The sequence below is a fragment of the Salvia hispanica genome, chromosome 4 (genome assembly GCF_023119035.1).
Source record: "Salvia hispanica cultivar TCC Black 2014 chromosome 4, UniMelb_Shisp_WGS_1.0, whole genome shotgun sequence".
Classification (NCBI taxonomy): domain Eukaryota; kingdom Viridiplantae; phylum Streptophyta; class Magnoliopsida; order Lamiales; family Lamiaceae; genus Salvia; species Salvia hispanica.
Genome location: NC_062968.1, coordinates 7,110,675 through 7,125,843, shown reverse-complemented (window position 1 = coordinate 7,125,843; position 15,169 = coordinate 7,110,675). Strand labels below are relative to the sequence as shown.

The window sequence follows — 15,169 nt, the reverse complement described above, 5'->3', positions numbered from 1 at the left end:
CTCGTTTCCCTCTTTCTGGAGGAAATTGGCGATTCGTTGAGGGTCGGAGTCCCATGATCCGTACCCGGCTTTGCACAACCGTATCAGCCATGACTCGGCTGATTGCTCCAGTTTTTTATCTTTCTCGTCCGCCATCTTCACACTAATTTCCAAAACATGGTCGATCGGATCGCCATATATATAGCCACACTAATAATTCGAGTTGGAATCGGAAAAGGAAAATTCCTAGTTTAATACTAATAATACCTTATTTTCCTACTAGGAAAAGGCTTGATTAATATTTTATTACCAATTTCAGGGAGTATAACTTTAGTTGACCTCATTAATTTTTTAAACTGAAATATGAAATCATAATATTTTAATTTTTTTTAATATGACAAAATCAAATACAATGTGATAATAAAATGATGTTATTTTTTACAAAACGGCACTATATTTTCAGTTTTGTTCAAAGATATTGAAATATCATAAACGGCGGGATTTTGTTGTCACATCGTATTTAATTTTGTAATATTAGCTTTATTTTGACTAATTCAAATATTATAGTTCCAAAAGTTGATGGAATTGACTCAAAATTTAAATAATAATCATCCCTATTTTTTAGGTGCTGCAATAATCATAATTATAGTTAATATGCTATATTGCTAACTAGGGGAGTGATCAATTGCTAACTTTCTTAAGTTGCTAACTTCCAAACTCATCAATGCAGTGTATTAAAAATGTCAACACGATGACATTAAAATGTCAACACATAATTTTGTTGAACTTCAATATAATATGTTGATATTATGTGTTGACATTTTGATGTCACTGTGTTGACATTTTTAATACACTGTATTGATGAGTTAGCAGAGTTAGCAATTTAAATAGTTAGGAATATAACACACCCCTTGCTAACTAATTCTTAAATTGCGAACTACAATATGCATTGATCATTAAATCAAGGCACAGGATAAATTAGTCACACATATTACTAAAGTGTACAAAAAATATTAATTATGGGTATTAATGTCTATTAACAAAAAGCTAGTTATAATTAACTTTAAAAATATCTCAAAACTTTAAATTAGTATAACTATCTCAATATAAATTATTTTTTACACAATATACATCAAATTAAAGATAATACTATAAGGATTCTAACGAAATCTCACTTGCATAAGTTCTGGTGTCAAATTTTCTTTTTTTTCTTTTTAATTTTCGTATTTTTCAAGTAACAGTTTTATGTCAATATAACTATCATAATATGTAAATATAATACATATAAAATGTCAAAGCTAAATTATATTGATATATTCAGTGAATCTTATTGATATATTTAATACACTATATTGACATTTTGATCTAAAACCCTAATTTTGGCAGTTTTCTAATCTTTTTAAATTTAAATAATAAAAAAACAAAATTTCACATGACAATTTATCAACCACTAGATCTTATGGTTTTAAGCTATTTGTAGTTAGCAATAAAATGAAGAGTTAGCAATTGATCACTTCCCCATAATTGATGAATAGGTATTTGGTAACATAATTCTGGATCAAATTTATTAACAACTCAATAATCTAGCACTATTTCGTAGTTAATGTGTGTTTAAGATCGGTTTCGGAGACTACTACTGTAACACCCCACTTTTTCGAACCCTAATTTTAGAGCCGTAAAATTCTTATTGATGACGTGGGAGACGTGAATTAATTGATGAATGAATTTATTGCATGAGTTCTTATGACAAGTTGTGTCTAGGGTTGAGGTTTGGGTTGAAAAGTCAAACTCGATGAGTATATGACGTGGCTTGTGAATATTTGAATTTAAGGTGAAATTATGTGGTGAATTATTTGTTTAAGGATGAGTAAGATTTTTAAGATAATTCCATAAATACTATAACCACATTTTTATTCTTGAAATTTTCGACCCCTTCACTTTATTGGAGAAAATCCTATTTTTCCGGATTTAATTTAATTCTTGGGATATTTATCCAAATTAAATCCAAAACCCAATTATCCTCTATTTCTTAATGAGAAAAATCGACACCCTATTGATTCTAGGTGATTTTCGAAAATCACATATTTTTGGGAAGGAGGAATTATTTTATTTGTTTAATTGATCTCTTATTGATTTCCTTCCATACCTAAAATTTAAATATTCTAGCAAATCTTACCATACCTCAAGGAGATCTTGCCATATCTTATTCTAGTTAATATTAAAAATCCATTCCTTATTAAAAGGCTATATTACACGCCTATTTCCTTTCTCCAATGGGAGATTTTTATTTTTATTTTGCTCCGTGATATTTTATTCTACTCCGAAAAATATACCAAACAAAATCTTGGCTAAATAAAAGTCATATATTTCGAAAACCTCCATGCCTTGAACCCTAGCTCTTTTTTTTATTTCTTCTTCTCTACTCCACAATATTTGTTTTTAATTAATTGTGGAGAATCAAATCTTCCCAAATATTCTATTTTAACTACCTAAAGATTTTATTGAACTCTAAATAAGAAGCCAAAAACCCTAAACCCTAGCTCAAAAAAAAATCGCCCCCCACCCCATTGTACACGCCTCCCTCCCATCTCTCTCTCTCTCTCAATTTTCTTCTACTATTCTCCAATATTTCGTCATCTTTTGGAGAAGAATTGAAGTTTAATTCAATCTTGAAGAACCAAGGCTAATACTTTGATTTCTACCGTTCGTTTTCTCAAAAAGGTATTCTCATATTAATCTTCTTCATCTAACCGATTAATTGGTGCTCTTAAACCCTCATGCATATAGAACGAGTGAAAAGGGGAAAATAAATTGATGATTGGATGCATGTGTGTGTGCGTCGTGTGTGTGTGTGTAGGTGTGTGTTGGCAAAACACTCATCTGTGACATAAGTTGATCTTAGATCTAAGATTGTTGAGTGTGAAGACTTATATGATGATTATGGCTTGGTTTGAATGATAAACGTAATTTGGATCGGTGGGAAAAAGGGGAAGCGTTGAGACATGCATGATTTAGGAGTTGATGTTGAAACTGATTTGTGATATGTGCCTATGTGATTAAAAAGGTGAAACCTCGGTTGCGATGCCAGATAACGAAAGAGAGAAACGTGCTTGAAACCTAAGCAGTCGAGGTGGGCTTTATTCTTAAACTCTTTTATGTTGCAAATTTATGAAAGTGGAGAGATAAGGGTGGTTTAAACTGTTATGTCATGCCTGTGATTATTTGTAATGATGTTGTGCGCCTGATGCCCAGTTTGAGAGTTCGCTCCATTGGGCTATAGGACTATGAATATGTATAAACGAATTCGGGTCTGAGTAGGGCCGCAAACCCTACCAGGCTAGTGTACACGGTGGGATCGGGAGTCGTCCTTGCTAGTCGGCCGGTCTCGTGGGCGAAAAGTGTGGCCACACTTTCATCGCACCATGGAAATGTTGTGATTGTGCAAAATTGATGAGAAAAGTGGGGAGTTGAGTTTAACTGGCCAGTCTATGTAAATATTTTTGTGATACTCGATGATCTTTATTTTTATAATTGTAAAACTCGAGTTCACTATGTTTAGGGTGGCATAACTTATAAAATGTTTTGGCAATGAGTTCACTGAGTATTTCAAAATACTCAGCCTTGCATGTGTTTTCCTTATGTGCAGGTTGAACGGCGACGAGCGGTGGCGGGTGTTGAGCACATTAATAAAATAAGATGGATATTTTGAACTTCGAGTGTAGCTGTGTCTTCATACATAGCTTCACTTTCTCTTGGTCGTTTCCGCTGAATATTTGAAACACTTTAGTATTATTTGGCTATTTTGAACTTGTTCCCTTTGGTTTAGAAGATTGAGACATGTTGTGGTTTTTTGTTGAACTTATGTCGAACCCTTGACTTTCGATCATAGTTATGGTATCTATTCTTCAATGATCCATTTCTAGGTTAAATTGTTGACTTATTGCTTTGATAGTTTCTTTAATACTTTGGTCAAATCTCTTTAAATGAAAACCTAGCCTACGTTTTTATTGCTTTTAAGTCCGTTTTGGTAGCAGTCGCCGTATTTATTATACCCTAGAAATCCGGGCTGTCACAACTACCATTACAGTCATTAGCATGTTTATTGCGACTAATTAGCTGGCTCTTAAGGCCATTAGCAATAGCGCCATAAAATTCCGACCACCGCATACCCCTGAATTTCCAGCCTAATTACATGGGGGTTCTGCGGCCGGGCAATTTCAGCCCCAGCCGCAGCGAAGGCTGTGTGTTCTAGCAGGTTTTTGAGCCCTATTGTGGTGGAAAATAACAAACAAAATGTAAAGTTTGTGATATTGTAGATCAATTTTAAAGTTCGTGGAAAATACCAAAAATTTGGCAAAGTTCATTGTTTTAGGGACCAATATCCCTTAAATTAATGTGAGAGGAACTTTTTTCAAAAATAGAAATGTAACATCTTTAGTGGGACAAACTAAAAATGAAAGTGAGATTAAAGTAGGTTCATATTCCACTAAAGAACTTGGAGAGCATCTCTCCCAAACCCTAGTAGAGGGGACACAACCGAGTACCCTTCTCCTGCCAGTGTGAACAACAGGCGGTCATTCGCTATAATACACTGGGGAAGTTGAGTCTTTACTCATCCCAAGATTTTTCTTCATAAAGTCACACAATTGCTTAAAACTCACACCGATCGAATATGAGATATTTAATTGGGAGCGGAGGGTGTATTTACCAAGCGGTCTGGGGGTAAGCCAAACCCAATCAAACCAAAAAATTATTCTGAGGATCTACAAGAAGATAAAAAAAAAAAAATAAAATAAAAAATAAAAAATAAAAAATAAAATAGTAGTAAAAACTATATCCAAAGAAATATGAAAATATCTTTTGGCTGATGAATTTCGCGTATAGAGATTCAAAATAGAATCGATTTGATCCAGGTCATAATCTTTTATGGGACGGATTTCCAAAGTAATTAATAGAAAATTATACTCCCTTCGTCCCGCTTAAGATAACATGTTTTCCTTTTTAATTTGTCTCAACTAAGATAACACATTTTATTTTTTTGGAAATTTTCTCTCTTCAATTAATACACTCTACCATTTTTTCTAACTCCTATTAAAATATCCATCTTTCTTTATCTCTCTACTTTAATACTTACACCCACATTTTTTCTTTTCAATTAAACACTTTTTACCAATAACTCATAAAATCCCATGCCGGCTAAGCAATGTGTCATCTTAGCCGGGACGGAGGGAGTATAAAAGAGTGAATTTACTTCAATAGAATCTGAACTTTTAAAGTTGCATACTTGCATAAAAGAATAGCATCAGAAGTTCATAAACTCCCCACTTTGAGCATTAGAGGAGTTTTAGTTTAGGCTATTACTAGGCGGTGGCTAGGGCATTCTTTTTTTGGATGCTCTAAGCTACAATTACAACAACGCTTTTCAAATTTTATTTTTTAAAATTTAAAAAGATAGCAAAATATAATGCTAAGACGGTAAAATTAACCAAACACTACTTTCTATATCTGTCAAAACTAGTATACATAACATGACATTATCTACCAAAATCCTCATGCGAATAGGCTCTCCAACCTACATCAGATTCATCAGCTCACCAAATATATCCTGCTCTGTTTTTTCACAACACCACCAACTGCAACCCCTCTCTACTTTTCTTTATCTTTTTCACTTTCATTAAATATTCATCACACACATTATTAACAGAGCAAAACAGACCAAGTTGAAATGGGCAACATAGTTTTTATCTGCGGCAGAAGAAGGAGAAATCAGGGTGATGGACTCGGAGCAAGTTTAGCCAGTTATCCGCAGCTTGCAACAGAGAATTTTCCAGCTGCCGCTGATGTCCTGTGAACGGAGTCCACAGCGACGCTTTGTATTTATACGAAGCCAGCCCAAATACTGGAAGTGAAATTTGAGGAGCGTCATCACCTTCACTAGGGTATGTCACAACAGGGGGATGCACGACTTCAATTCCTATGACGAGCAAAGAAGTGAGTCGGACTCAAAAAACCGAAATCATAAGAGAGAGCTGTGACTAGTTCAATTACCTGTCACGGGTGTATGAAGAGAATGGAAGGTCAAGAAGCAAGCGTCTAGATCTCTGAGAGTTGGACCCGTGGGTATTCTGTAAATCGGGTACCTACAGTATCGATACTCTCCATCAGATAAGCACGAAATGGGGAGAATCAAGAAATAATGATGCATTTTCTAGTGAAGATACCAGGCGACAGAAATCCAGCTTGATGGAAGCAGATCACAACTCCTCAGCGTTTTTAGCTCCGGGCAATGGAGAGCAAGATCAGATATCTGTAAATATGAATTGTTGAGTCCTCTCTCAGCAAAGATGAATTGTGCATCAAAACAAAACTGAAGACAGATATGGTAAATATATTAAGGATGAAATAGACAATGCACCTTGGTTGCCAAAGGCTCCCTAGAATAAGGGGGAGCATGTTCGAGATACTCAAACAACAAGCATCCCTGAGAAATTTCAGGTTCCCCTTCATCGCTAGAGAAACCTTCTTGAAATTCCCTTTGGTGCTCTCTCACTGCCATTTGATCTACTGTGAGAGGACTATTACTGCTTTTGAAGTAACTTGGTTGCTCTCTAAAATAGCTCAAGCCACACCTCTCCTGTTCACTATCACTGCTTCCATCACTACTTGAATCCCTAAAATATTCACCATCACTTTCTTCACCACGTCTCCTAAAACGAGATGAATAAAATCCGACATGGAAAAAGATTGTTATAGATAGAATAAAACAGTGCATTAAGAATAAATTTACCAAATACAATATGTGACAGTTCCTTTTCCATTCCAAAGAGCAACAAGTGAATGTTTAAAATTAGGCCTTAAAAATCGTACATACAGTTAAGTAAAATGACAAGGAAACTCTCTACACCTAAACGACAGACAGGAAGAGGGTGGTGACATTACAAATCAACTTAGGTATAAGATATCATTTGCTAGACTAACATTCATAAGTAGATAATATCTAGTAACCATTCTTCAGATATCTTAAGCAGATAAAAAAATGCATGGTAGTTTTAAGTTCCAAGTAAACACCTTACAGATATTTTCGTGTGTGCATTAACTCTTTCCATCATTTACACAGCTATCCTTTTAGAGTAAAACAGGTATATAGGTGCATCCATTTCTAAAGAAACAGGTTTGACAGAGAGGTTCACTTATCAAGTATTGGAGCATTTAGTTGTTGACATCCACTTAAACAAAATATCTACATTAAGGAATTACAAAAACCAAGACACTTATTGAGAATGAGCATGCATCAGACCATATTGTTACAAAAATTAGGCATGAGTCCAATGTAATATGATCTTTTAGAAACTGATTCAAATATATTAGTAACAACATGGTGAGGTGAGACCAAATTGCAATTTTAAATCATGAAGAAAGTGCAGAAACCTCACTGGAAAAGTCCCAAAGTTGAAATTTGCCCTTGATGAAACCAATTAAGATACATCCATACATGAAGTAAAAACCACAAATTCCAAGTTACCTTAAACAAAATACTACAACATAAGCCAAGACAGATACCATAATTGTGCTGTGCATTCCAGGTTGCCTTAAATAAGATACACATCATAAGCCAAAAGACAGATACCTTAATTTGGTTGTACTCTTTGAAATGTCAGCGTACAACTGAATGCCCGACAGATACGGAACATAATACTGAACAACACCATCACGATCGTTAAGTACCAAAGGCACCCCAGCTCCATATGCACTCCATTCTTTAAATGACTCCCACAAATCACTTAGTACAAAGAAGGGCTTGGATTCTACTACATTACAAGTTCTCCAACTCCTCGCTTTCATCTGTGACAATTGACAATATATTCAATCAGGGATGAAAAAGAAAAGAGAACTTCATGTAAAAGTTTTCATGAAAGCACAAAGACAAACACAAGCACCACAACTACTATGTGTGCAAACATTAACAACTACTATCATTCTAATAACAATATATCTCACGCATAGTCTGTATCCTAAATTTCTATACCAAATGTAGGTTATGAAAGAGAAGAAAATGTATTTGCAATAATTTCTCATATCAAGCATAGGTTGAGCATAAAAACATTAAAAGTTCAGATTTCAGACGTATACATTTTCTCTAGCTCATCAGGATCCAGATGAGGAGTGCAATATCCAATTTACAACTTAAATACTGCCAATCAGAACCCTCATATAACTAATTCAAAGTAAAATCAAATCCCCAAATTACAAGCAATATAACTAACGATTTAGAGTTATTAAAAATTGAATCAAATCGATAATCCAGAAGGGGCAAACCTTGGATACATATTGCGCTGGTAGAGATGGCGTGACTGATTCCAAAAATCTCTCCAGATTACACAGAGGAGAGGGCTCCGACGCCGGAATTTGTGCGTTGGACTTGTCCGGCAGCGGTTCACTCTGAGCCCTCCGAAAATAATCCTGAGCCAGTGGAGCCCTAGCCCCGTTGGAAAACCGATCCTCGCCGTTTCTACTACTCCTATTGAAGTGCAAGCCTGGCCCCAACATATTCCCGAACCGAAACTAAAATGAGACCAAAAACCCTGATTCACCGAAGCTCTAAACACGGAAAAACCTTTTTCCTTTTCCGCGATATATAATCTGTCAAATTGTATGAGAATTTTCGAGTTTTATCGTCAATACCGGGGCTTGATCAAATCAATGTGGATGAATTGTTGGAATGTGAAGTGAGATCAAAATTGGTATGCAGAATGTATGGGTAGAGAATGGCAGGGAAATGGATGGGTATAAGAAGAACAACAATGGAAATGGAAGAGAAGAAAAGCAAAATTATTTTCAAGCATTTCTGAGATAATTAATTAATTGGAAGGGAAAAGGTGGAGTTGATGGGGAAATTGTTTTTTATTAAAAACACGCGGTTATTGGTGTGAGCGAAATGACGAATTTGCCACCTGTAAGAGAAATCTATGTTTTCACTCTTAATTGTTACTACTTCCATTTGCAAAAACTCTTGATTAATGGTAGTATTGCTGCTACTTCCGTTCCTCAATATTGGAGACGTTTTTTGACACATAATTTTTAAAAAAAATGAATTAAATAAGAAAGAATAAAATAAAAAATAGAAAAAATTGAGATGGAGAGAGAATAAAGTATATAAAAAAATATGTTGATTTTTAAAAGAAAAAAAATAACTCTATTCATGGACATACAAAAATGATAAAATGATTCTTGTAGCAAAAGATGATGCGGTCACCCTGGCCGCCCCCACACCCCGGCCCGACAGTTTGTGAAGGGGTTCAATCAGGGTACACAGCGGCCCGTTAGAGAGGAGACCTTCAACCCACTGTCCTAACAGGAGCCCATCTCCCAAGGCCTCACACTTGTGCCTGAGAGATGGAAGCTCTCACACGCCAGTAATGGGAGAATATAATATGATTCTACTATTATGGAAAGGAGAGTATAATATTACGATTGTGCTTTATTAAAATGTCATATCACCTTGAATAACAAAACGCAAGACAATTCTCATCGTATATTATTGTACTAAGCTTAATTGTCAATGTCAATTCAAAATATCTGGACCACTACAAAAATGTTACTCCCTCCATCCCAGATAATTCGGGTCATTTTGACCGGGCACGGGTTTTAAGAATTGTAATGAAAAGTAGGTTGAAAAAGTTAGTGGAATGTGGGTCATATTTTTATATATTAGTTTTATAATAAAATGTGAGTATGAATGAGTTAGTAGAATATGGAGTCCACTACCAAAAATGGTAAAAGTGAAATGGGACAAATTATGTGGGACGGACCAAAATGGAAAACTGAGACGAATTATTCGGGATGGAGGGAGTAATTGATAATACAATTGAATGTGTTATACTCCATTCGTCTTACTTTAAGAGTGTTATTTCAGATCCACATGAGTAGAAATACAAAAGAAAGTTGATGAAAAAAGATAGTGCAATGTGGGTCCTACTTTTATATATTAGTTTTATAATAAAATGTGAGAGGAATAACCTATTACTCCCTCCGTTTCTTCATAGTTGAGGTGGAACTTTTCGGTACGGAGTTTTAGAAATGAATGTTGGGTGTGTTAAATAAATAGATAAAAAAGTAAGAGAGAGAAAAAGATAGAGAGAATAAAGTATAAAGTGAATAAAGTAGATAGAGTAAAGTAAGAGAGAGGAAAAAGTTACCATATAAGGAAACGACTCAACTATGAAGAAACTTTCCGAAATGGTAAAATGACTCAAATATGAAGAAACAGAGGGAGTACTATTTGTGGAACTAGTATTAACCTCCGTGCTATGCACGGAACTTAAGAGTTTCAAATAATGGATACAAAATATAATGAATATATTAAAAATAAGAATTCAAAACACCGTGAAGATTTAAAATAACAGGATGTAAATATCTTGTCTCACTCTAAAGGAAGAATTTACTATCCCTAATGAATGAAATCTTTCAAATTCAGCAAAACGATTTTATACAATTTTAATTTATGATCTAAGTGGAGTAAAAACAATAAAACTGATGACAAAGAAAAGATGTGTGATTAATGATCAAAGAGTATGAGTTAATAGGAATAAGATATACATATAATGAAAATACGTGTGAGTAAAGATCAAGGAATAGAAATTAGATAATTGGAATAAGAAATGTACAATAACAATATATTAGATAAATAAATAAATAATTTATTTATTATTGCGTATTGTAATAATATCCGGTATTGACATTAACTCAGTAACCATGATAAATCTTAAACAATTAATTATGTTATGATTCGTGTGAGCGAGTAAAGTTATAATAAACTTCATTTACCCCTAAATTTCTATGCCAATTCGATAACGAAATATTTTATTTCTATTTTGTGTTCTTTTTTCTTTCCGTTGATCATGTTTTTTTTTTTTAAACATTGCTATAATTAGCAAAGTGTGATCATGGCTAGAGGTGAGCCGTGAACTCGAGGTTCTTCATCTGAATGTCTAGCTGCTGCTCCTCTGCTCGATTCCGAGATTGTGGCTTACTTTAAAGGCTTACGTTTCTGGCAGTTGGATCTTCACCTCTATAGCTTAAGCTTATATAGCAATGGTGCTTTTTTTTTATGGATAATGCTACTTCTCTTCTAAGCCAAATTGTATGGGGAGACCACTTTTTTTTTGGAAACACCACTTTAACTCTGCACAAATGTCGTCCGCCCCCGCTCCGGCGATGATTGAGGGTCTGCCTCGATGCACTCTTTCTCCTTCCCCTTTCTTCTTCTCACTCTTATTTCTCTATGTTTCATTTTGCAGATTCAATGTTGCTTTATAATTGTTCCAAATCTTGATTGGGAAGCTATCATTGGACCAATTTTCTATCCAATGGTTGTCATTTCTCAAAATGACCAAAAGGGTAAATAAAATAACTTCACATTTTCCCTCCAAAAAGGGTAATATTGACTTTCCATCCACCTCTCCCTTTTAGTAGTATAGATATTTCGACCGGAAATCCTAAAATGGGACATCTAAAAGTGGTCAATCGAGACTCCTAAAGTGGAACGGAGGAAGTACTATACACTTGATTTATTCTATAAACTAAAAAATTATAAATTGACATAGATATTTTTTTATCACCATGTAGACATCCTACCTTCTAAAGAATGTGTACATTGTCACAAGTTCACAATAAAGTACTCCATATGTCCCGGTCTAAATGAGATATTTCATTTTTTCCCTTGCCTTAAAAAAATGATAATAACTAATTAAAATAAAGATAAAATTAAGTAAGGGAGAGAATAATACAGAAGAGGGAGCACGTATTTTATTTGTGCTTTGTTCTAGTACTCACACGGTCTATCCTCGTATTAGTAGCATGTTTCTTCTTTTATTATAGTAGTACTCACACGGTCTATCCTCGTATTTGTAGCATGTTTCTTCTACCCATAGATATTTTTTTGGAATGGAAATACAAATATCGGGTATTTCGTATCCCTCTACTGATCAAATATAGGATGTCTGATATCTAATTTTATGAGACTGAGCAATAAAATTTTGGATAAGTCAGATGAGGAGTAATCCGATTAGATGTTGGGGTGTATCCGATTAATACCTAATTTATTGTTCAAAGTATTTTTAATTAAGTTTAGTTGTTTAGGGCTTCTGTGGCTGCACTAAGTTATTTACTGCTCCTTCATTGACACGAGCATTAAGACAAAATTGTTAAGTAAAAGAAAAGATGGAATGATAGTTAAAGTAGTTTTAGTAGATGGTAGGATCCCATTATTATTGATATTTTAATGGTGGTGTAAGTTGTAAATAATTTGATGTATAAAGATAATAAATTGGGATAACATACCATAAAATGCTCATATTTTTACAAAATGAACAAAAATAAAAAGTGCACATATTTTTATGAGACAAAGGAAGTACCTATTTAGATTTAAGTACTAGCTTAACTCTATTTGACATCTCAAAAATAGGTCGAAACCTCTCTCCATCAAAGTGTCTACACTCTCCAATCAGTTTATAATTTTCTCCCTTACATTCTTTGAGACTCTATGTCCATTATGTTGCTGCCTACACAAGCTCTCTCATGTCGCCTCTCGATAAGTCATTGACCTCCCTCGACCTTGCAGTTAGCAGCATCTCAACACGGACCTCTGATAGAACCCTGGCTCAGTAACTCAATTTCATAACCTTCTTTGAAATTGTATTTTTTTTTTCTCTATCATTTTTATGTTCGTTTACTTATTTTAAAATGCATTATTTAATAATATAAATTGGATCCAATTGAATTAGTTATATACTCTATCTATCCAATAAAACTGTGTACACTTTTTGTTTTCGTCCATCCCACGGCACATTTCCATTTATGAAAATTTACTAGTATTATTAAGCGGATATGATATGAATATATATTACGCTGCCGACCGATCATTAATGTGAAGGATAAGAATTGAGTATTGACATTAATTAATTGATTAAAGTTTAATGGTAATAGAAATAAAGAGGGGTAATTACGTAACTTCAAATATATGAACATTTATTAATTGGAAGCCGACCACACGAGCAAGAATTGAATTCTGAGAACGTGATTGGTTGACAGAAATGTCACGTGACTAGTGGATTGGGATGACACGTGCATGGCTGGTGCAGTAGAGGTGGCGCATCGGATCCGAAACAAGTGCGATTTTTGAGATACCTGTTCTTCCGCGTGTCCTTTATTTTGTACTCCCTCTCTTAGCTGCATTTTTTTTTTGCACTAATTTCAAAAAGTTGATGAATTATACTGGCGGTCTTTTATATTGTCATCATTTAATTTGGTACGAATATTAATAAATATTTTCCATTTTTCTATTTCGATCCGCCCAAACCACTTGCGTTATTACTGTTTTAAGTAAAATTTTAAATTAATTAAGTAGTCCTTTATTAAATGATCTCTTATCACACTGAAAATACTAATTTAATTACATTAATCACTCAATAAGATTTTACGGCCTAAAATGAAAAGTACGAGTAGCATGGGACGGAGGGAGTATAATGAAAAATTGATTGAAAAGTTAGTAGAATGTAGGTCTTACCTATTAGTTTTATAATCAAATGTGAGTGTGAATAGTCCGTGGAACATGAGGTCCATTATCAAAAATAGTATAAGTGCAAGGTGACAAATTTTTGGAGGCGGACAAAAATAGAAATAAGTGACAAATTTCAAGGACGGAGGGAGTATTAAAAATTAAAGTGGAGAAAAATAAAGTTGAAGAGAAAATAAAATGTGAAAGAAGGAAAGAAAGAATAAAGTACGAGAGATAAAATTTTTGCTCAAAATGTCAACTACCTTGAGATAATCTAATAAAGAAGACGACTCAATTACCTTAGGACAAAGTGAGTAACTCTTATCCATTAAATTTTTATTCTTTCATCCATGAAAAGTAATTTTAATATTTCATCCTTCTCATAAAAATAATCTTCATTTTCTTTTATTTTGGTATGTACTACAAAAATTATTTACTTTTATTTTTAGTAAAAAAAAATTTATGATGTGAGCCTCACTCACTATTAATAGTACTTCAATCATTTTTTCTATCTTTTTCATACTTTATCCATTTAGCATTAAAACATGTTAATCCAGATATTTTTATGGTACAAAGAGAATAGTAGATATGAATTTAAGTGGATATACAAATACAGAAAAAATAATTAAATAGACAGAAACTTATTTTATGGAAGTAATAAAAGCAGATTTTTTGTGAATAGATGAAATATTTTTCATCAAATATGTTAAAAAAAAAAAATCTCTCTCTACTCTGGTCAAACGAAGCAAATTCATTTCATCAAAGTGGTGGAGTGCTTAATTTTTTATTCAAATTTTGAAATGATGTTGTTTTAATGGAAAAATAAGAAGGATTAAAGATATTTTGTGTCCTCAAACATATTTCATAAAGTTTTAGCATTTCTCTTTGATCTTATTGTGATTTGCTATGCTAATCCCTTCAGATTAATCTAAAGAAAAAACAGTTAATTGGCATTTTATACAACTTTTTCAATCTCTACATATTTAGTAGAAACGCATATCAATTCAAGGTATGTAAATAATAGTAGTACTTAGTAGTTAGTACTATACTATTATCCAAACATTAACTCGTTGGTAATTCTCCTTTGTGTCAACACGTAAATATGTCTGCATCTCATCCCTCGTTCTCTTCTCTAACTTAAAAGAAAAAAACATTATGCATCTAGATATGTTTCAATTACAAAAGTAGACATAATTAATCAATAAGCTCCCATAATTAGTCTCACCATCATAACAATGCGTATTTGGCTGCAAGTATAGAGAGATCCAATTAAAGGACATGATGAATTAGTCGGTTAATAACTGGTGCAGAAATGCATCACAAAATATCTTAAAATCAGGTCTTAATCAAATACATTTTCTAATTGACATGTGACATCGAAGCATTAATTTCCAGTAATATCAAATACCTAACTAATAGGCAACCAAATCAAGCGAGTTCATGTATTTTGATGCAATTCAATAGTTTGGCACAAATTCGGTAAAAATTAATTATACTTGTTTTAATATCAACGTATTAATTAGGCAACCTTAAATATATGTAGAGTTCTTTGGTCAAATATGTTTATACATTTTCATTTCTCCATTCCATAGGCAGGGAAAAAAAAGTTGATGAATTAAAATGTGTCTGATTCTT

General features: G+C 33.5%; 1 protein-coding gene across 4 annotated transcripts; it reads right to left on the bottom strand.

Annotated features, from left to right (window-relative positions):
* Positions 1 to 5,455: 5,455 nt before the first annotated feature.
* On the bottom strand, positions 5,456 to 8,821 carry LOC125185518. Of its 4 annotated transcripts, none has more exons than XM_048082065.1 (6): positions 8,296 to 8,821; positions 7,607 to 7,821; positions 6,395 to 6,707; positions 6,201 to 6,286; positions 6,028 to 6,119; positions 5,456 to 5,953 (listed from the first exon to the last, which is right to left on the bottom strand). In XM_048082065.1, the coding sequence occupies exons 1-6, from the start codon at positions 8,524 to 8,526 to the stop codon at positions 5,721 to 5,723; spliced, it is 1,170 nt and encodes a 389-aa protein (XP_047938022.1). In that variant the 5' UTR covers positions 8,527 to 8,821; the 3' UTR covers positions 5,456 to 5,720. The 4 variants fall into 4 exon arrangements, with proteins under 4 accessions (XP_047938022.1, XP_047938023.1, XP_047938024.1 ...); XM_048082066.1 differs by having other exon boundaries at positions 6,395 to 6,686; XM_048082067.1 differs by having other exon boundaries at positions 6,395 to 6,683.
* Between the last annotated feature and the right edge of the window lie 6,348 nt (positions 8,822 to 15,169).